The 20,109-nt window shown below is 61.1% G+C and overlaps 3 protein-coding genes across 4 annotated transcripts in view; 2 read left to right on the top strand and 1 right to left on the bottom strand.

The window, feature by feature from the left end:
- Positions 1-12,023, top strand: part of CELSR2 (cadherin EGF LAG seven-pass G-type receptor 2) — a gene marked incomplete at both ends in the record, with an annotated part of 30,253 nt that extends 18,230 nt beyond the window's left edge. The window contains 17 exons of the mRNA XM_084220729.1: positions 123-306; positions 1,349-1,492; positions 2,013-2,250; positions 2,620-2,805; positions 3,928-4,054; positions 5,063-5,263; positions 5,766-5,940; positions 6,936-7,048; positions 7,120-7,196; positions 8,030-8,156; positions 8,647-8,763; positions 8,846-8,976; positions 9,472-9,560; positions 9,651-9,794; positions 10,344-10,550; positions 10,624-10,852; positions 11,996-12,023. Of these exons, the coding sequence (XP_084076855.1) occupies positions 123-306; positions 1,349-1,492; positions 2,013-2,250; positions 2,620-2,805; positions 3,928-4,054; positions 5,063-5,263; positions 5,766-5,940; positions 6,936-7,048; positions 7,120-7,196; positions 8,030-8,156; positions 8,647-8,763; positions 8,846-8,976; positions 9,472-9,560; positions 9,651-9,794; positions 10,344-10,550; positions 10,624-10,852; positions 11,996-12,023 (2,517 nt within the window). The remainder of the gene's footprint in view (positions 1-122; positions 307-1,348; positions 1,493-2,012; positions 2,251-2,619; positions 2,806-3,927; positions 4,055-5,062; positions 5,264-5,765; positions 5,941-6,935; positions 7,049-7,119; positions 7,197-8,029; positions 8,157-8,646; positions 8,764-8,845; positions 8,977-9,471; positions 9,561-9,650; positions 9,795-10,343; positions 10,551-10,623; positions 10,853-11,995) is intronic.
- A 266-nt stretch (positions 12,024-12,289) lies between these two features.
- PSRC1 (proline and serine rich coiled-coil 1) lies at positions 12,290-16,100 on the bottom strand. Of its 2 annotated transcripts, none has more exons than XM_084220752.1 (7): positions 16,058-16,100; positions 14,854-14,900; positions 14,714-14,771; positions 13,948-14,293; positions 13,595-13,751; positions 13,346-13,516; positions 12,290-13,259 (listed from the first exon to the last, which is right to left on the bottom strand). In XM_084220752.1, exons 2-7 carry the CDS (start codon positions 14,867-14,869, stop codon positions 13,144-13,146), a joined length of 864 nt encoding a protein of 287 aa, XP_084076878.1. In that variant the 5' UTR covers positions 14,870-14,900; positions 16,058-16,100; the 3' UTR covers positions 12,290-13,143. The 2 variants fall into 2 exon arrangements, with proteins under 2 accessions (XP_084076878.1, XP_084076879.1); XM_084220753.1 differs by having other exon boundaries at positions 14,854-14,891; positions 16,058-16,099.
- Positions 16,101-16,289: 189 nt separating this feature from the next.
- PPIL1 (peptidylprolyl isomerase like 1) lies at positions 16,290-19,167 on the top strand. The gene is made up of 4 exons (XM_084220719.1): positions 16,290-16,397; positions 17,595-17,749; positions 17,829-17,897; positions 18,895-19,167. The coding sequence occupies exons 1-4, from the start codon at positions 16,342-16,344 to the stop codon at positions 19,113-19,115; spliced, it is 501 nt and encodes a 166-aa protein (XP_084076845.1). The 5' UTR covers positions 16,290-16,341; the 3' UTR covers positions 19,116-19,167.
- Positions 19,168-20,109: the final 942 nt, after the last annotated feature.

The following is a 20,109-nucleotide window of genomic DNA, read 5'->3' on the forward strand; positions in this document are numbered from 1 at the left end:
CCCATTCCCCACTGGCGGTGCCAGGGTGCTCCAGCCATAGAGTCCTGCATAGGAGGTTAGGGACCCCTGCCCAGACCCTCAAGTGCCAGCTCCCCGTGCCACTACCTCTGCCTTGCCCCCAGAACCTGCTGCGAGTGGGCAGTGCACTGCTGGACATGGGGAACAAGCGTCACTGGGAGCTGATCCAGCAGACGGAGGGTGGCACAGCCCAGCTGCTGCAGCACTTTGAAGAGTATGCACGAGCTCTGGCACGGAATATGCCCCAGACTTACCTCAGCCCCTTCACCATTGTCACCCCTAACATCGGTCAGTGGGGACGTGTGTGGCCAGAGGGCTGTGGTGGGGGGTATCTGCCTGGGAACATAGGCATGCTGGGAACATGTGTCTGCCTGGGGACACACATGTGCCCTTGGCATGGTGCTGGGCACATGGGCATGGATGTGCCTGGGGGATGTATGTGCTGGGGACATGGACATGTGTGGGCTCAGGGAATGTGTGTGTGTGTTGGCAACATGGATGCATGTCTGGGAACACAAACATACATACCTGGAGCATGTGTGCACAAGGACATGTGTGTGCACAAGGACATGTGAGCTGGGAGCATGCATGCATGTCTGATGGGTACCTGAGAACATGTGCTGGGGACATGGACATTTGTGTGGTTGGGAAACGTGTCCTGGGGAACATGGGTGTGCCTAGAGGCATGTGTGTCCCTGGGGACATGGGCTGTGGTCTGTGTGCCCTGGGGTCAGTGGTTGCTGGGTACAGAGGGTGCTGTGTTCTGTGTATTCCAGGGTTGGTGGGTACTGGGGTCAGTGGGTGCTGGGGTCCATGTGCCCGAGGGTTGGTGGCTGCTAGTGTCTGTGGGTGTATGGATTCATTGCTCCAGGGTTGTTGGATGCCAGGGTCAGTGGGTGCTGAGCTCAGTGGGTTCTGGAGTCTGTGTGCCACAGGATTGGTAGGTGGTGGGATCTATGGTCCTGGAGTCTCTGTGCCCTAGGATCCATGGCTCTGGGGTTTGTGGGTGCCAGGATTGGTGAGTGCTGGGGTCAGTATGCCCCAGGGTCAGTGGGTGCTGGAGTTGGTTTGTGCTGGGCTTGGTGTGCCCTGAGATTAGTGAATGCAGAGGATAGTGTGTTCTGGTGTCAGTGGATGCCAAGGTCTGTGTTCCCTAGAGTCGGTGGGTACCAGGATTGGTGGGTGCTGGTATGGGTGTTTACTGGGCCTGGTGCGCCCTGGGAGCAGTGAATGCTGGGGTTGGTATGCGCTGGGGTCGGTGGGTGTCGGGGTCTGTGTGCCTCAGGGTTGGTGGGGGCCATGCTGGGCCGTGAGTGACATGGTGCCACAGTGGTGTCGGTGGTGCGGCTGGACAAGAGCAGCTTTGTGGGTGCCCGCCTGCCACGGTATGAGGCGCTGCGGGGGGAGAAACTCCCAGATCTGGAGACGACCGTCATCCTGCCTGACAGCATCTTCTGGCCCCGCAAGGACAGGCGTGAGTCTGGGGCATAGGGGGCAGGGTTCGGGGACCCATTTGCATCCATGGGGCTGGGAGAGCTTGGGGGATGCCCAATTTGGCCATGGGACATGGCACAGCTGGGGACCCTGGTTGGGGGCTGGCAGGGATGGGGGAACCCCAGAATGCCTGTGGGTATTCCAGTGCCACCATGGGGAGTCCAATGTGGCCACAGGGCTGGCAGGTTTGGGACCCCAGAATGGTACTGGCAGGTAAGGATGCAAAGACCAGGGACCCCAGGATGGCATCAGAGATCCTGGTGTGGCCATGGCGGGGGGCAGGGTTAGGGACACAAATGTGACCATGGGGACCTCATTGTGGTCATAGAGCTGACAGGGTTGGGGGCCCTGGTGTGGACATGGGGACCACTGGAGCTGGAAGTGTTGGGGGAACCTTCTTGTGGTCATGGCACTGGCAGAGTTGGGGACTCCAGGGTGGCCCATAGGGACCCCAGTGAGGTCTCAGAGCATCATGCTGCCTTCCTGCCCATGGCCCCCAGGCCCCTCAACCGGGCATGGGCAGGCACCACAGGGCACAGGTGGGCAGGAGGAGGAGGAGGAAGATGAAGCAGGCGAAGAGGAGAAAGTGGAGGAGGAGGAGGCAGGGATGACTGTGGTGACCCGGCACAAACGCCACCCATCCCTGGGTGAGGGCCAGGCCATCGTCAGCGTCATCATCTACCGTACCCTGGCCGGTCTCCTGCCCCAGCACTTCGACACCGACAAGCGCAGCCTCCGGTGCCACTGGGGATGGGGGCCTGGGGGGCTGGGGGTGGCACATGGGGTGTCAGGGCAAAACCAAGCATCTGGGGGCATAGGGAGATGGGGCCAGGGGTGTCCAGAGGGTTCCCAGGGGAGGGATTGTAAAGGGGACACATGGGGTGCCCAAGGCTGGGAGGCACAGAGAGTGCCTGATGATGGGGGGCAGAGGGTTAGGGACATGGCTCAAAGGATGCCCGAGGATGGTGCACATGGGGTGCCCAAAAAAGAGGGCACAGGGGAGAAAGAGGTGCCCTCAGCATGTCTGTGTGGTGCCAGGACACTCTGTGGCACCAAGGTGGGTATTTGGGCACCCTGAGTGGGCTCCCTGACACCGGTGCCCCCCAGGGTGCCCAAGCGCCCCGTCATCAACACACCAGTGGTGAGCATCAGCGTGCACACGGGGGGCACAGATGGCGTGGGGGGCATGGGGACCCCCCAGGTGCTGGCCAAGCCCATCACCCTCCAGTTCCGGCTGTTGGAGACCCAGGAGCGTTCCAAGCCCATCTGCGTCTTCTGGAACCACTCTCTGTGGTGAGGGCAGGACAGGGGACACCCCAGGGGTGACAGGAACACCCTGGGGGCACTGGGACATCCCAGCAGAGATGGACATGGGATTGGGGATGGGAACACCTTGGGGAAGATGGGTACACTCCAGAGGGACAAGGGATCTCCCCAGGCAGACAGGAGACCTGGGGATAATAACAGCCAGGGGAACAGGGGATATCCCAAGGAGCACCTTGGAGGGATGGGGACATCTTGGGGAGTCAGGGACAACTTGGGGGGACACAGACATGCTGAGGTAACAGGGAACATGGTACACACCAGGGCAACAGGAAACACTGGGGGGGAAGAGGGGCCATGGAAATGGGGACACCCCAGGGAGATGGGGACACCTCGAAGGGGACAGTGAACGTGGAATGGGGACACCCTAAGGAGATGGGGACACTCTGTGGGTACGGGGAGCATGGGAATGGGGACATCCCATGGTGAAAAGGGACATAATAACATGGATAAGGACACCTTGAGGCGACAGGGGATGTGGGAATAGGGACATCTTAAGGGGACAGGGAATATGGGGACAGGGCAGGATGGATGCCCAAATAACCCTGCAGGTCATGGGTAGGTAACATGGGAACAGGACATGAGGAGGCAGCTCTAACCCTGGTGGGTGTCAGATAGGATGGGGGTGTGTCCCCAAATGGAGGGGTGTTCTCAAGTGAGTGTCCCTGGTGGGTGAGTGTCCCCAAGTGGCAGCGGTTGTCTCTGCTGGGTGAGTGGATGTCCCAGTGGGTGGGTTTATGTTGTCTGTGGATGTACCTGGTGGGCGTGGGTCCCTGGGAGGGTGATGCCAGCGTGTGTCCCTGGTGGATTTAAAGGGGTAGAGCTACACAATGTGGGTGGGATTTTGAGGGGCATGGTTGAAGTGCTGTGAATGCTGGTGGGTGTCCAAGTGTGTGACCCCTTGGATGGATATCCTGGGTTGGGTGCATGTCCCTTGGCGGGGGTGGATGTTCCCCGTGGGTGTCCCTGGTGGGCGTCCCCAGTGGGTGAGTGGGTGTCCCTGGTGGGTGTCCCAGTGTGTGTGTATGTGTTTGTCCCCGCTGGGTCTCCTGGCGGGTTTCGTGGCTCATGTCACCTTCTGGTGCTGCGCAGGGCGGGCAGTGTAGGCGGCTGGTCAGCACGAGGCTGTGAAGTCGCCTTCCGCAACCAGAGCCATGTCAGCTGCCAGTGCCACCATCTGACCAGCTTTGCTGTCCTCATGGACATCTCCCGCCGAGAGGTGGGGACATAGGGGGATCTGGAGGGGTGCATGGGGACACAAGGTGACAGATGTGACACGAGGGACGTGGAGGGACACAGTGACCCTGGGGGCATGGAATGACTCAGGGTGAGGGCCCTGGTGGGTGGATGGAGACACATGCAGAAATAGGCACAGGGTGTCAGGCGGCGCCAGGCTCATGGGTGGGGCTTTATGGACAAGGGCGGGGGTTTTGATAAAAGAGGAGGGACAGGGATAGGAGGGGCAGAGTCAGGGTGGAGGTGTGAGTGCTCATGGAGGTGGAACTGAGGGAAGTGTGGGGCTTAAGTGGGGTGGCGCTAAATCCAAGGGGTACGGCTAAATCCAGTGGGTGGGGCTCCCTTGAGGCAGAGCTCAGTGGGATGGGCCAGGCTCTGTCAGATCTGGTAGAGTTCCCCCACGTGTGGGCCCAGTCAGCCTGAGCGGGATTCCAGTGGGTGCAGCTGAGCAGGCTGGGCTGCTCGGTCTCCAAGGGGCAGAGCTGATGTGGGTGGGGTTACAAGAGCTGTGGTTGAGTGATGCAGGCGTGTTTTCAGGGGCTGTGGCTGAATAATATGGGCAGGGTTTCCTGGGACAGGGTTGAAAACTGTGCGTGGGACATAAGGAGGTGCGGTCAGTGTTGTGGGTGCGGCTTCATGGGGCAGGGTCGAGTGCAGTAGGTGGGGTTGGAAGGAGCAGAGCTGAGTTGTGGGTGGGGTTTTGAGGGCTGGGGCTTAGTAGTATGTGAGAGGTTTAAAAGGGTAGAGCTACAAAATGTGGGTGGGGTTTTGAGGGGCACGTTGAAGCGCATGTGTTTCAAAGGGTGGGGTTACCAGGGGTGGGGCTGGATGATGTGGGCAGGGCTTCGTACTGGGCTATGCATTGTGGGCAGGACTTCCAGGGCTAGAGACTGATTGCTTTGTAAGAGGGACCATGTCTCTGTCGACGGGGATGTCTGGGGGTGCATGCCACTGAGCACATGCCTGACAAATGCCGATCCTGGTGCTGCAGAACGGGGAGGTGCTGCCGCTGGCAGCACTCACCTACAGCTCACTGGGCGTGGGGCTGGCGGGGCTGGCGCTGGTGGTCCTGGCCCTGGGGACCCTGAGGCGGCTGCGCTCCAACCGCCACAGCATCCGCCGGCATGGCACAGCTGCACTGTTCCTTGCACAGCTTGTCTTCCTGCTTGGCATCAACCAGGCCGATATCCCGGTGTGTGGGAAAAAGGGGCTGGGAAAGGAGGGAAGGCGTGGGGATCACTGGGAAGGGCTGGTTGGGTCGGGGGATCTGCTGCCTTTGAAGTGTGGGTTGGTTGGGCTGAAATGGGTGGGGCTAAGGAGTGGGCACGGCCATGGTGGGCTGGGCCTAGGGGGTGGCAGCTGAAAGACATGAGGACTATAATGGGTGGGGTCTGTCAAAGGGGTAGTGATCTCAAGGGGTGGAGACTGTATAAAGGGGTGGGGCTTGCAGACAGCGGGTCTGATAAACGGGATGAGGCTCCTTAAGGGGTACGTCTTATCTCAGAGGGGTTGGGGTCCATCAAAGAAGTGGGGCACTCAAGCGGTGAGGCCTATAAAAGGAATGGGACCCTTTAGAGGGGTGCGACCTCAACAGGGGAATGGCGTCTCAAAGGGGAGCTCGGCGGGGACGGGGGGTGTTGTGCATATGGTTGGATGGGTGGGGCTGTGGGCTGGCACTGACAGGGCGGGTGCAGCTGGCGTGCACGGTGGTGGCCATCCTGCTGCAGTTCCTGTACCTGAGCGCGGTAGGCTGGGCACTGCTGGAGGCACTCCACCTCTACCGGCGCCGTAGTGAGCCCCGTCATGTCGACCGTGGTCCCATGCGCTTCTACCATGTATTGGGCTGGGGACTGCCTGCTTTCATCACCGGTGAGCCCTGCTGTGAAACCCTGCTCTCATTCTCACCCCATGCCCTGGACTGCCAGCTGCCCACCTCCACCTCGGTCAACACCTTTTGGTGGCTATGCACCCCCTTTTAGGCTATGGCCTGCCGCCTGAATCTCACTCCCGCAATCAATTTGATGCATGGTGGGGTCCTATTTCCATGTGTAACCCTACACCCAGAATATAGGCCCATCCCCAAATCCATCTTTACCAGCATAGCCACACTCCTGTATATAATCCTGCCTCCAGCAGGATAGTCATGTCCAATTCAAAACAGCCCCATTCCAAGACTTTAGCTCCACCCTTAACCACCATAGCCCCACCCTGATATATAGGCAGAGTCATAGCTATGCCCTCGTCTATCAGACCCAGTCCCCAAGATTTTAGACAGGCCCCTGGATCCATAATCCTACCCTCATTCATCATAGCTCTGCTGCCAAACTTTCAGACACACCCCCAGGGTCATAGCCCCCTCCCAAAGAGTATAACCCTGGCGAACATTTTATCCCCGCTGCAGGAGTTTAGCTCCACCCTCATCCATCATATCTCCACCCCAAGAGCATCTTTCCCAACCTCTTTAACATGCTCCCAGGGCCGTAGCCTTTCTCCATCAATTGTAGTCAGATACTCCCCTGGGATTTTAGCCCCGCCTTTATCAGCATAGCCCCACCCCCAGGGACTAGACCTATACTAACTTCTTAGGTAAGCCCCCCGTGCCATATCCCTGCTCTCATCAACACTGCCACATACCCAAGAGCTTAGACAAACCTCATTTGCATAGCACTGTCTCTACCCAGTGTAGCCACAGAGCAGCACCTTCTCGCCAGCCCTGTGCCATCCACGAACCATTCCCTGCCATTCCACGAGCCCCGTCCTGCCATAGCTTCACACCGTTTAGCCCCACTCCTCCCACCTTAGCCCCGTCTTCTCTTATAGCCCTGTCCACTGAATTGGCCCCACTCCTGATCTCTCCTGTGCAGGTCTGGCGGTGGGGCTGGACCCCGAGGGCTACGGGAACCCTGACTTTTGCTGGCTGGCTCTGCACGACAGCCTGGTGTGGAGCCTGGCTGGGCCCTGCGCTGCTGCCCTTGCTGTGCGTACAGGGGTGGGGGCTGGGGAGGGCATGGAACCCTCTATCACCCTGCTCACTACCTGCACCCTCAGGTCGGCATCTTCTTCCTGGTGCTGGCAGCCAGGGCCACCTGTGCCACCCCCCAGGGCTTCCAGAAAAAGAACTCAGTGTGAGTCACCCAGGCGGGGTCACCCGCAGGGGCAGGGGACACGGTGGGGATGGGGTTGCCCAAGGGGCGCATGGGAGGTTGGGGCACCCAGAGAGGCTAGGGTGCACTGTGGGCTAGGGGGCACACATGGGGAGCTGGCCTTTTGGGGAACCTGCATAGGACAGGGAGGCACAGGACAAACTGTGGCATCCATAGGGGGCAGGAGGGCACTGGGGAGTGGGCTGCCTATGGGGCAGGGGCAGGAGGGGACAGCGGCGACTGGAGCATCTATAGGGACAGATGGGTGCAGGGCAGCTGTGGGGAGGCAAAGGGGCATGGGGAGCAGAGGGGTACAGGGGCCTAGAGCCAATGGGGGGCATGGGAGGTTGGGGCAACTTTGGAGGACAGGGGGGCACAGGAAGGATAGGACACCCATGGTGGGTAGGGCTATATAGAGGTCTGGGGTATCCATTAAGGGCAGGGGGGCACAGGAGGTTGGGGCACTTGTGGAGGGCAGGGGGGCATCAAGGGCAGAGGCCCCCGTGGGGGACCAAGGGGGTCAGGGGAGATTGGGGCATCTAGGAGGGCAGGGGGTTACAGAGCACCCATGGGGAGGCAGAAGGGCATTGGGGGCAAGGGGCACAGGGGGCTGGGGTTAAGCTGGGCCCACAGGGAACAAAGGAGCTCAGGGGGCTGGAGCACCCATGGATGGTAGAGTGGGTCAGGTGGGGGTTGGGGCATCTGGAGGGAGAGGGGGCCATGAGGGGCTGGGGCAACCCCGGGGGGCAGAAGTACAGAGGGCTGTGACATGAGATGTCATTGTGATTACACTGGGGTGCCATTGGGGTGCTCAGGTCTGGGGTACGCACAGCTGCAGTCCTGCTGGCCATGCCTAGCCTGGCCTGGCTTCTGGCCCTGCTCTCAGTCAACAGTGACACGTTGCTCTGTCACTACCTGTTCGCCGCCTCCAACTGCCTCCAGGTCAGTGGGAACCACCTGAGACTCTACCCGTGGGACCTCCATAGCCACCGCTCCGGGGATCCTCAAAGACTCCAGAACCCCAAAGTCTCTGCCCCTGGGACTCCCCAGTGACCATGACCCCTGGGACTCCCCAGAGATCTCAGAGCCCCCTGAACCTCACACCCTTGACACCTCCAGAGTCCCACGCCTATTTGTAGGGCACCCAGTGGGTACAGAAAAGTCCTTTGCCATATCCAGGGCACTAATGGGAGGTATCCAGTGTGTATGGGGGCACCTAAACCACTCCGTGGTGCCCATGGAGAGCACCCAGTGTGTATGGGGGTCCCTCATCCCATCTGAGATATCAGTGGGGGGCACGCTTATTCTCTTTGAGGTGCCAATGGGATGCACCCAATCTGGATGGTGACCTCTTGACTGGTCCAGGGTGCTGCTGGTATCTTCCCAGGCTGTACACACCCTTCCTTGTCCCCCCTGTCCCCTTTCTGCCCAGGGCCCTCTCATCTTCCTGTCCTGTGTTGTGCTGAGCAAGGAGGTGCGAAGGAGCCTCCGCCTGAGCTGTGCCCGCTGCCACCACCCACCGCTAGCCACCAAGGCCACCCTCACCCCCGTGAGTGCTGGGCCACATGGGGGGTGCCAGGAAGACAAGGGCAGCCTGTGGCATGGGTATGACATCCTTGTGCCCTTGGCAGGCCTATGGCAGGGACAGCACATACGTGGCAGGGAGACTGTACCCCCCCCCAGGTGGTGGGTCCTCGGGGTCCCTGCACAGCACTGCACGCTCGGGCAAGAGCCATCACAGCTACATCCCCTTTGTGCGGCGGTACTGGGCACAGCAGGGACCAGGGCATGGGTTTTTGTGGGGTCCTGGGCTGGTGTGGCACCGGGATGACTAGACGGAATGGTGATGGGATGGTGGGGTAGCGGGGTGCTGGGGTGGTTGAGTGGTGGGTTGGGGGGGTGGCAGTATGGCATTACATGGCATGGGAGTATTGGGATGGCAGGGTGGTGGGGTGGCATGCTTGTGGGGGTGTTGGGATGGCTGGGTGGTGGGGCAATGCCATGGTGCACAGCACTACAGTGGCAGGGTGGCATGCACATGGAGTAGTGAGGTGGCAGGGTGGTCACAGAGTGGGGGATTGAGGGGGTGTTGGGGTGAAGAGGTGGCAGGGGTAGGTGTCAGGGTGATGGATATCAGGGTGGTGGGTGTCAGTGGATGGATATTGTGTCAGTGGGTTGGTGTCAGTCAGTGGGTGACAGTGGATGGTAGGTGTTTGTGAGTGGGGATCAGGTGTTGATTAGTATTGTGTCTCCACAGGGAGGACTCAGGTCTGGCAGGCAGCCCAGGGCCAGTTCTGCTGCCCGAGCCTGGGGGGCTCTTCCTTGACGCCCAGGACCAGCCCGAGGGTATGGCCTCACCCACAGGGCAAGTGCCCCTAGCCTTGGCCCAGGGGGCAGGAGGTGCCTCTCGGCACCTTCTGACCCATGACCCCCCAGAGCACGACACAGAGTCAGACAGTGACCTGTCCCTGGACGACCCGAGTGGATCCTATGGCTCCACACATTCCTCCGACAGCGAGGACGAGGCCCCCCGTGGCTGGGACCCCCTGCCCGGGGCTCCCCCAGGTCCCCCTGGCCCTGGTAACACCCCCAGGGGGCACCCCATGGAGATGGGGGACCTTGAGCCTGGCTGGGTGCTGATGGGGGGCACCCAATGGGTTGGGGGAGGTCCCTTGCCTTATCCAGGACAGTGGTGGGGGTAGGGGTCCCTTGTCCAGTCTGGAGTGGTGATAGGGCCATTGAATAGATTTGGGGGGGTGGGAGGGGGTCCCTCATCTTGGCTGGGTCCTGATGCAGGAGGCACAGAGTCGACAAAGGATCCCTGGTCCAGCCCGGAGTTCTGATAAACACATAGTGGGTATAGTGGGTATGAGGGAGAGGGTCCCTTGTCCAGTCTGGTGTGGTGATGGGAAACACCTAAAAGGTTTGGGGGTACCTCATGCAGTCAGAGGTGCTGATTGGGGCACCTAGTGGGGAAAGATGGCCTCTTGTCCAGTCTGGGGTGTGGATGGGACTGACACAATGGGTTTGGGTGCATTTCTCACACTGACTATGTGCTGATAGGGGCACCAGTGAGGATGGGAGGGGGTCCCTGGTCCTGCCTGTCCCAGCTTCCTTCCTTCCCCACAGGTGACCCCCTGGTGCCCCCGGGGTGCCCATACTGGCCAGGGGAGTTTGTGACAACAGCGAGCGAGAGTGAGGGACCAGGAGGTAGCGAGGGGCTGCGAGTGCAGCCAGCAGGGGGGCAGGGACACCCCTGGGGTGACCCTCCCCAGCCCAATGGCGAGATGCTCCCTAGGAACCCCCTGCTGCTGCCCCTGCCCCACCCCCACAAAGGTACAGGCTACCATGGCACGGGTGGGCACTCCAAATCTGGCCTCCCCACCCATGGGTGATGCTACTCCTGCAGGGATACTGAAGAAGAAGTGCCTGCCCCCCATCAGTGAGTGGGGCAGTGCCCAGCGCCCTGGGCTGCCCCCACCGCCTCCCACTTGCACGGCTGCCTCCTCGGGAAGCGACGCGGGGGCCCCCCCCGTCCCCCGACCTCGGCAGAGCCTCCAGGAGCAGCTCAGCGGCCTCACCCCCATTGCCATGAGCATCCGCACAGGCACCGCTGACGAGGACTCCTCTGGCTCTGAGTGAGTGCCCACCAGATCTGAGGGGTGCTCACTGGGAGTTCTTTGGGTGCCAGGGTTCCCTCTGGGCACCTGTTGGGTTTGAGGGTGCCCTTGGGGTGCCAGGGTTCCTGTTGGGTGGACAAGCAGTCAAACACCACTTGTTGGCTACCCTTTGGGTGCCTATCAGATGCAAGGATAGCTGGGTACCAGGGTGCCAAGGTTCCTGTTGCACTCTCATTTGGTGCCAGGGTTTCTCTCAGGTGCCCATTGGGCATACATTGGGTCCAACACTGTTTGTTGGCTGCTCATCAGGTGCCACAGTACTGACTGGACACGCATGGAGTACATTACCTGTTGGGTATCCATCAGGTTTCAGGGTTCCCTTTGGGTGTCCACTTGGTGTCAGGGTGCCCAACAGATGCTCTCTGGATGCCCATCAGGTGCCAGGGTTCCTTCTTGAGTGCTCATCAGGTCCCAGCAGTCTCTTTGGATCCAATGAATACTGGGTGCCAGGGTGCTCATTTGGTGTCCATCATGTGTAAGGGTGTTTGTTGGGTGTCCATAGGGTGCCAGAGTAACCAACAGGTGACCATTGAGTGCCAGGATTCCTCTTGGGTGCCCATGGGGTGCAAAGGTGGCTGTTGGTTGCCCACTAGATTCCTACTTGGTGCCCATTGAGGGTTGGGGTACCCACTGAATACCCATTGGATGCCCACTGAATACTCACTGGGTGTTCATCAGGCCTAACTGCACCCATTGGATGCCACTTGACTGTCCATGGGTGCCCACTGGATGCCCATTGTGCATCCATTGACCATTATGTATCCATTTGGTGTCCACTGACTGCCCAGTGGGTGCCTAATGACCTCTGTGTGCACACTGGGTGCCCCTTGGGCCTAACAGCACCTGTTGGGTGTGTGTTACCTGTTCATGAGTGTCCACTGACCACTGGGTGCCCCTTGGGTCTAACAGTAACCATTGACTGTTGGAGTGCATGTTGAGTGCCCATTGACCACTGGGTGCTCACTAGGTGTCGGGGTGCCCACTGGAGCATTCACTGGGTGCTGGGGTGCCCACTGGGTAGCCCTGACCACGCACGGATGCCTAGGGCAGAGGTGGCACAGCAGCACTAACCCTACTCTTTTCTTCCCCTCTCCCCCCCAGATTTCTGTTTTTTAATTTTCTCCATTAACCCAAGGGGGCTGGGGGCTCACCCCCAAACCCCATCCCACCATCTCCCCCCAGGGGTTGGTGCTGGGTGCTGGGGGGCACAGAGGGCACCCTGGCACCCACCTCCTCCATCATGCATCTGTCTGTCTTGTTTTTTATTCTCCCCCCATCCTGCACTTTGTATCCGTTCCCCGACCCCCCCCCCCCCCCCATCTGTCTGTCCCCCCACCAGGAGCGACGAAACCTCGATCTAATGGGGACCCACCCAGAAGGCAGCCCACCCACTGTGCCAGGGACACCAGGACAGGGAGGGCACCAGGATGGTGGGGGCAGGGGGCAGAACACACCAGGACTGGGGGTGCACAAGGACTGGGAGCACATAGGAAGGAGCAGAGAGCCACAACCACCCCCTCCAGTGCACTTTGTATCCTTGCAGGGATTGGCACCTTGGGGAGGTGGCACAGGGTGCCCCTGTTGTCCCCCCCATGATCACCCCCAGCCCCTTTGCCCAGCAGAGTGTTTTATTTAAAAAATACATGAAAATACAAAAAAAAGGAATTCATAACCAACTTCCCCCATTGTGCCAATCCCCCTTGCCCCCCAAGGTGCCAACCCCCATGAAGGTGCAACCCATCCCATGGTGCCAACTCACCCAGGTGGGGAGCATGTGGAGGGGGGATCAGCTAGGGGTTACAGGGAAGTCTGGGACCCTCCTGCCCAGGGGTGAGGCTCAGGTGGGGGAACCCAGGGATGGGTGTTGGGGGGATGAGGGGCCCCTGGGTGCTGGGGTATGTGGGGGGTTTCCTACTGCTGATGAGACCTTTTGTAATTAAAGCAAAACTCAATGAGTGCCTCAGCTCATCCCTGGGGAGGCCCCTGACTCTGCCACCCCAACCTCAGCTGGTCCCTGGGGGTTCCAACTCTGCCCTATGACCTGTCAACCCAACAGGTGCCTTGGCTGCTCCCTGGGGGCCCCTGGTGCTGCCTGCCTCCTTCCAAAACCCACTGGATGCCTCAACTCATCTCTGGGGTGGCATTGGCTCTTCTCCCCCCCAGCCTAGGTACCTGAGCTGGTACCTAGGGGGGGGGGGGGTCTGGGTGCCCCCAGGGCCTCTGGGTGGGTGTGGGGTGGTTTGGGGATGTCACCTCGGGGTGCTGCTCACCACCGTCTTGCGGGAGGGCCGCAGGCGGGTGGGGGGAGGTCCTGGTTTGCACCCCGAGGCACCAGTTTGGGGGGCTGCCCGTGCTGCCCCTGCACCTGAAAAGGGGAAAGAAGCCACAGGGAAACTGAGGCATGGAGGATGGGGCATCCCCGGCGCCCCCCAAACCCCATTACATCCTTACCTCTGGGGGTGGGGGTCCTCCCACCCGCTGCTGGAGTACGAGAGGACACCTTGGGGAGGGCAGTAGGTGCTGGGGAACAGCCAGAGGGGGCAGGGGTGGTGGTGGTCCTGGTGTGGGGCTGGTGGGTTGGGGGGGGGCAGGAGACTGTGCCCCCCCTCACCTTAGCCTTGCCTGGGGAGAGAAGTGGGGTCAGGGTATGGCCCAGGAACCCCCATGGCCATGCTGTCCCTCTTCCCTTGCCATAACTACCTGCTGTCCCCCCCTGGGGGGGCTCTGACCTGCCCCGGGCACCAGCCCCCTGCCCCTGGGGAGGGCATGGCCGGGGGTGGCCCACGCGGCTGGGAGGGAGCCCCCTGCCACCCAAGGGTCCCTTGGCCGCTGCTGTGGAACTACGGCTGGGGGGTGCCTGAAAATAGAGCGGGTAACATGGGAGCATCACTCAGTGAGTGCCCCCCCAGCCACAGGGCTGGGGGGTTCACGATGCCCCTTAGAGACAGAGGGGCACTCACTGCCCCATCTAGGATGGGTTTGGGGGGGATCTGGGTGTTCAGCCCAGGTGGGACACAGCTACACCGGGACCCCTACCCCCGGATCTCACCTACCTTGGGGACACTGGTGGCAGCAGAGGCCCCCCGGGGCTTGGCGGGGGGGCGGTGGATGGGGGCAGGTCCCTGAGACTCCACGGTGGGCAGGAGTGCCCGCACTGGGCTGTCCTTCACCACGAAGGTCTGGCGGCGGGGGCTGCGGGGTGTGCTGGGGGGTGTGGTGGCAGGTCTGGGGGGGTCTCCAGGAGCAGGCAGGTGACACCCCTCCAACTGCGCTGCCAGGCGTGTGGCCTCCCGCACCATCTCTTCCAGACGTGCCCCACTCAGGGGACTCCAGCGCCCGTTGCTGCCTCTGTGCCGGCACCCCCTGCCTGGGCTATCCTCATCTTCCTCTTCCTCCTGGCTGTGGATAGGGAGAGGGGAGGGGGAATGGCAGTGTAAGCCCCCCCCAAACGCCGCTGCCAAGAAGTGGCAGGAACCCCCCTGCCCCCATGCCACCCAGGACCCCATTCATTGTGTGACATATTGCCCAGGACCCCCAGAACCACATCTATGAGGGGGACACATCCACAAGACCCCCAGAACCATGTTCATGGGGTGACATGTACCCCAGGACACCATCTTTGGGGTGCGAAGTCCCTCATGGCCCCCTGGATCCCAGTTATGAGTTGCCACATCCCCCACAATGCCATCCACGGGGTGACACATCCCCTAGGACATTGACAATGAGGTGCCCTGTCCTCCATGTCTCATCCTATTCCCCATGTTACCAACTATAAGGTGCCCTGTTCCCATCCACGGAGTCCCCACTATCCTCCCGTACCTGTCAGATGGCGACAGCACACCGAAGTCGAAGCTCTCCTCGGTGACAAATCGAACATCTAGGGGGACACTGGGGGTGAGCCCCGGCCCCCTGCCCCAGGGGGGAAACACGGGAGACATGCAGCACTGGTGCTGCCGTACCTCGGTCCTCGGCCATCGCCTCGGGGCATCAGGGCCACCTGCGGGAGCTGGGGGAGTCACCACTGACGCCATCGGGGTTCCGCACCCGTGCCCCTACCCGCCCTCACCCCCTCCCCCCGCCCCGTGTCCCCAAGCCCCCGCGGGGGACCGGTGGCACCAGCCAGCGCGCGAGTGACACGGCCAGTGCCAGGCGCCGCTGGGCTCCGTGCCACCGGGATGGGGACAGGGATGGCTCCGCCGGTGCCAGTAGGCGGGGGTGACACTGGCGACTCCCACCCGGGGAACCCACAGCCCAGCAGCACCCCCAGCCCGGGTGTCCTCTGTGCCACGATGGGAAGTCCCAGCCCCGAACACTGATCCGTGTGAGTCCCCAGTGCCACAATGGTGGTTCCCAGCCCCTATCAGGGGACCCCAGCCCAACACTGAGGGGGCCCAACCCCACTGGGAGGTAGCAGCCCCACACCCAGGGGAGCCCCCGTTCCACACCCACACTCTGATCCTGGGGGATCCCCAGCCCCACATCTTGATCTCAGGGGGTCTCATCCCCATGCAGGGGGACCCCATTCCTGTACCTAGAGGTCCCAGCCCTTCACCCCATCCCTTAGGGACCCCAGACCTACGCTGAGGGGTCCTAGCCCTGCATCCCGATCCCGAGGGAGTCCCATCCACATTCCTAGGCCTCCCAGCTCCCAGACGGAGCGGGGGGCGGGGGTGGGGGGGTGGGGGTCTCAGACCCAAACCCCAACCCTGGGGGTCCCATTCCCACTCCTGGGCCTCCCAGCCGCACGCTGTGGCGTCTCAGCCCCATAAGGGAGCGGTCCTTCCCCCACACCTGGGGATTCCCCCAGCCACGCAGCCCCAGCCCAGGAGATCCCAATCCCACACTGGGGGGTCCCAACTCCAGACTAAGAGGGTTCCAGCCCCACCGACGAGTCCCAGCCGCGCATCCCAATCCCTTGGTGACCTCAGCCCCACACTGAGAAGGTTCCAGCCCCCACCGGGGATCCAGGCCTCACACCCCCAGCCCTGGGGGTCCTCAGCCCCTACCAGGGGGTCCCAGCCCCTCACCCCGACCCCATGTCTCCCCATCTCTGCATGGGGTCCTTTCCCCGGCGCTCCGCGACACACCCGATCTCCCCGCCGGTTTCCCCTCTCCCCGGGGGTCTCGGTCTGCCCTCGCCCCCCCTCAACCCCACCACCTCACCGCCCCCGGCTCCCGCTCGTCGTGCGCGCCGAGGAGGCGTGCCCTAACGGAGGGGGCGTGGTCTCTTTCGAATTTCCCCTCCCCTTGCGGCTCAATCGCGGAGCGCCCGCCCCGGGTTCCGATTGGCCTACGTCCTTTAAACATCCATTCTGATTAGCCAGTCTCCTCGCCTTCCGCCTCGCTGATTGGCTCTTCCCCTCCCCCACGCTCCGCCCCTAACAGCTGGGGGTGTGGCCCGGAAGCGCGGCGCCTGAGGGTCCTTCCGCCATCGGTGCCTCCGCAGCATGGCCGCCGTCCCGCCCGACTCCTGGCAGCCTCCCACCGTTTCCATGGAGACCACGTAAGGGGCGGGGCACCGCCCCGGTACCGGCGCCGGTACCGGCACGGGAGGCCCTGCCCACTACTTGTCCCACCTCCTTCCGCGGCACTGGCGGTAAATCGGTGTCCGCTCCCTCTCCCCCCGGCTTTCGTGCAGCCCCGGTGTTCTTGAGTCCCTAATGCTCCCGGTACGGGGCAGTCTCCGGTGTCCGTGAGCCCCCGGTATCAGGCAGACCCTGAACTCCACAGGTGCTAAGAAACTCCCCGTGTCTCCAGAACGGGACAGCTCCGTTATCTCCCAGTATGAACCAGTCCTGGTTTCCGCCGCGGTACTAGAGGGCCTCTGGTTCCCTCGGTGTCCCCCTCCCCCCTGGTGTTCGTAACCCCCAGGCCCCTCGGAACCAGGCAGATCCCAGTGATCTCGTGGTGTCCCGTTAGCCCCAGTGTCTCCCGATACCGCACAGAACCAGCCAGTCTTGGTTGTTTCCCCTGGTACCATGAGCCATCCATGTCCTCCTGGTGTCCCATTGCCCCCCATCCCCTCTCACCCCTGTGGTCCTTGACCCTTTTTGACCCTGGGGGATGGGGGGTTGGGGGGGGGGGGGGGGAGTGGGGGATCATGTTGAAGTGTTTCCTGTTACCTGTCCTGTTCTTGTTCCCATTTCCAGTACTCCTATTTCAAATTCCTTGGATGGGCCTGCTTGGTGCTGGAGCTGTACTAACAGCACAGCCCCCTGACTTTGGTCTCAAACTGGGGTTGGGGGTCACAGTGGGATGACCCTGCCTTGCAGCTGCAAGAATTGACCCTGTAGGTGGAGGAGTTCTCAGCAGGGTGACCGCCCCCATCCCCTGTTTCTATTCCTGGTGCTGTTCCCCATTCCAAGTGTTGTTCCTGTTCCTGGTTTTCCCATTCCCAGGATGGGCTTTCCAGTGCTGGAGCTGTACTAGCAGAAAAAACCCTAGCTTTGGTCTGAAACTGGGTGTGGGAATCACAGTGTGATGACTCTATCTCCAGTTCCTATTCCCATTCCTGCTGTTCCCATTCACAGAATGAGCCTGCTGGTGCTGGAGCTGCACTGGCAACACAACCCCTGCTTTTGGTCTGAAGCTGGGGATGTGGGTATCACTTTGGGATGACCTCATTTCCTTTTCCCATTCCCATTACTGTTCCCTGTTTCTGATGCCTTTCCCATTCCCATTCCCTGTGTTCCCATCCCAGGATGGGCCCACTTGTGCTGGAACTGTACTGGCAACACGCCCCCCGCACCTGCAAGAACTTTGCTGAGCTGAGCCGCCGTGGGTACTACAATGGCACCAAGTTCCACCGCATCATCAAGGACTTCATGGTGCAGGGAGGGGACCCCACGGGTACTGGTGAGCACAGGCCTCTGAAATCTTCCTGGGACCCTCCCTGGTGCCAGGGATTCCTGCTGACCCTCAAATCCCCCTGCAGGCCGTGGTGGTGCCTCCATCTACGGGAAACAGTTTGAGGATGAGCTGCACCCTGACCTGAAATTCACTGGTGAGTGGGGCCAGCACTGGGAGAACACTGGAGGGGCATCCCTGGGACCCCAGGACCCCACCTATAGAGGGGCAGGACCCCTGAGAACACACCTGTGGGATGGGATGGGATGTCCCCCTGTGTCCTCATCCATGGAGTGACGTGACTCCCAGGACTTCAGTCATGGGGTGGCATGTCTCAAGGAGGCTGGCCATGGAGTATGTCCTCCAGGACCCTGGCCATGAGGTGGCATGTTCCCCCTGTCCCCCAAGATCCCATCTATAGGGTGACAAGTTCTCTGTGTCCCCAAAACCTGATCCATGGAGTGACATGACCCCGAGGAGCTTTGCCATGGGATGCCCTGTCGTGTATTTCCCCATTGCTGGTGTGATGTGTCCCTGTGTCCCACAGACACCAGGATCCTGGCGATGGCCAACACGGGGGCTGGACACTAACAGGAGCCAATTCTTCCTCATGTTCCCCTAAGACTTCTCCATTGGATGACATTTTCCCCATGACACCAGAACCTCAGCCAGGGGATGACGTATCCCTGAGACCACATCCATAGGGTGGCATGTCCTCCATATCCCCCGGGACCCCATCCCTGGAGTGGCATGTCCTCCAAGACCCTGGCCATAGCATGGCATGTCCCTCAGGGTGCCAGGATCCTTGGCCCATGTCCCACACGCACTGGAATCCTCGTGATGGCCAGTATGGGGCTGGACACCAGTGGAAGCAAGTCGTTACTGATGTCCATTTAAGACCCCTCTGTCAGGTGACAGGTTCCCCTGGAGCCTGTCCATGGAGTGACATGTCCCAAGGATCGCAGCCATAGGATGATGCCCTCCAGGATCCCAATCTTGAAGTGACATGTTTCCCCATGATACTGGGATCTTGGCCATGAGATGACATCCTCCCATGGGATGACCTGACCCTCATCATACTGGAACCTTCACTGTGGGGTGGCCATGTTCCCTGTATCCCCATCTATGATGTGACACGTCCCCTTGTCTCACAGGCGCTGGGATCCTGGCAATGGCCAATGCAGGGCCGGACACCAATGGAAGCCAATTTTTCCTGACACTGGGCCCAGCACAGTGGCTGGATGGGAAGCACAGCATTTTTGGGAGGGTGTGCCAAGGAATGGGGGTGCTGGGGCGCCTAGCCATGGTGGAGACCAACTCCCAGGACCGACCCCTCGACGATGTAAAGGTCATCAAGGCGTATCCCTCGGGATAGGGGTGTGGGATGCCCTCCCTCCAAATTGTACTGCTCGTTTGTAATAAAGGAGGTTGGATGTGGTGGGCTCCCCCACAGAGTGGTGGTTCTAGGGGGAGGTGGGGGAAGTGTCTTTGGCATAGTGGGGTCTGGGAGGTTGTGAGTCCCGCCAAAAAGGGTTTGTGGGTGCCCTTGGGGGGGTGGGTGTCTCTTCTTGGGGACATGGAGCTCCCAGTGGCCCCAGTTCCTGGGTGTGCAGAGTGGATTCCAGAGAGCCAAATTTACCCCTGCTGTGTTCTGTCTGTGTGTCCTCAAAGTTTCCTGGGACACCCCAGAGTGTCCCTCTACTGTGGACCCATTGGATCACTGAGCTTTGGGTGGAAAGCGGGGAGTTGGTGCTGTCCCCCCCAGAGTGCGCTCCCCACACAGCACTGGGGACCCTCAAACTGGCAGTGGAGTCCTCAAGCCAGCACACACTGGGTTCCCCCCCAGCACTGGGTAACCCCCCCAGGAATGGGTGCCCCTCTGGCTCTTGATGTCACACCCCTTGCTCCCAGTGCAGGATCTGGGACAGTACTGAGAGCTGCTGGATGTTACCAGAATGGTGCAGGGGAGATACTGGGAGCTACTGGGGGATAGCAGAGGACTGGGGGACTCTGCATCTGCAGTTACGGGGGCTATGGGGATACTGGGAAGGTTCTGATTAAGGAGTAACTAGGGGGATTGGGACCTCATTCTGGGGAGTGGGTGGTATCGAGTGTCACTATGGCACAAGGGGGCGCACTGGGAGTGTCAGAGGGGTGCTGGGGCTACCGGGGAGGGAGCACCGGGGGTTCGGTCTGGGGATGATCCCGGGGGCGGTACCATTGTTCCGTGGTGTACCGGGGTCTGGAGGCAGCTTCGTGGGCAATCCTAGCGCAGTAGCAGTGGTCTTGGTGGGATCCCGGGGCTGATCCTTGGTACCCGCGTCCTGGGGGCACTGGGGGTGGAAAGGGGACGATGCAGGGAAAGGCAC

The sequence above is a fragment of the Fringilla coelebs genome, assembly GCF_963513975.1.
Source record: "Fringilla coelebs genome assembly, chromosome: 23".
Lineage (NCBI taxonomy): Eukaryota > Metazoa > Chordata > Aves > Passeriformes > Fringillidae > Fringilla > Fringilla coelebs.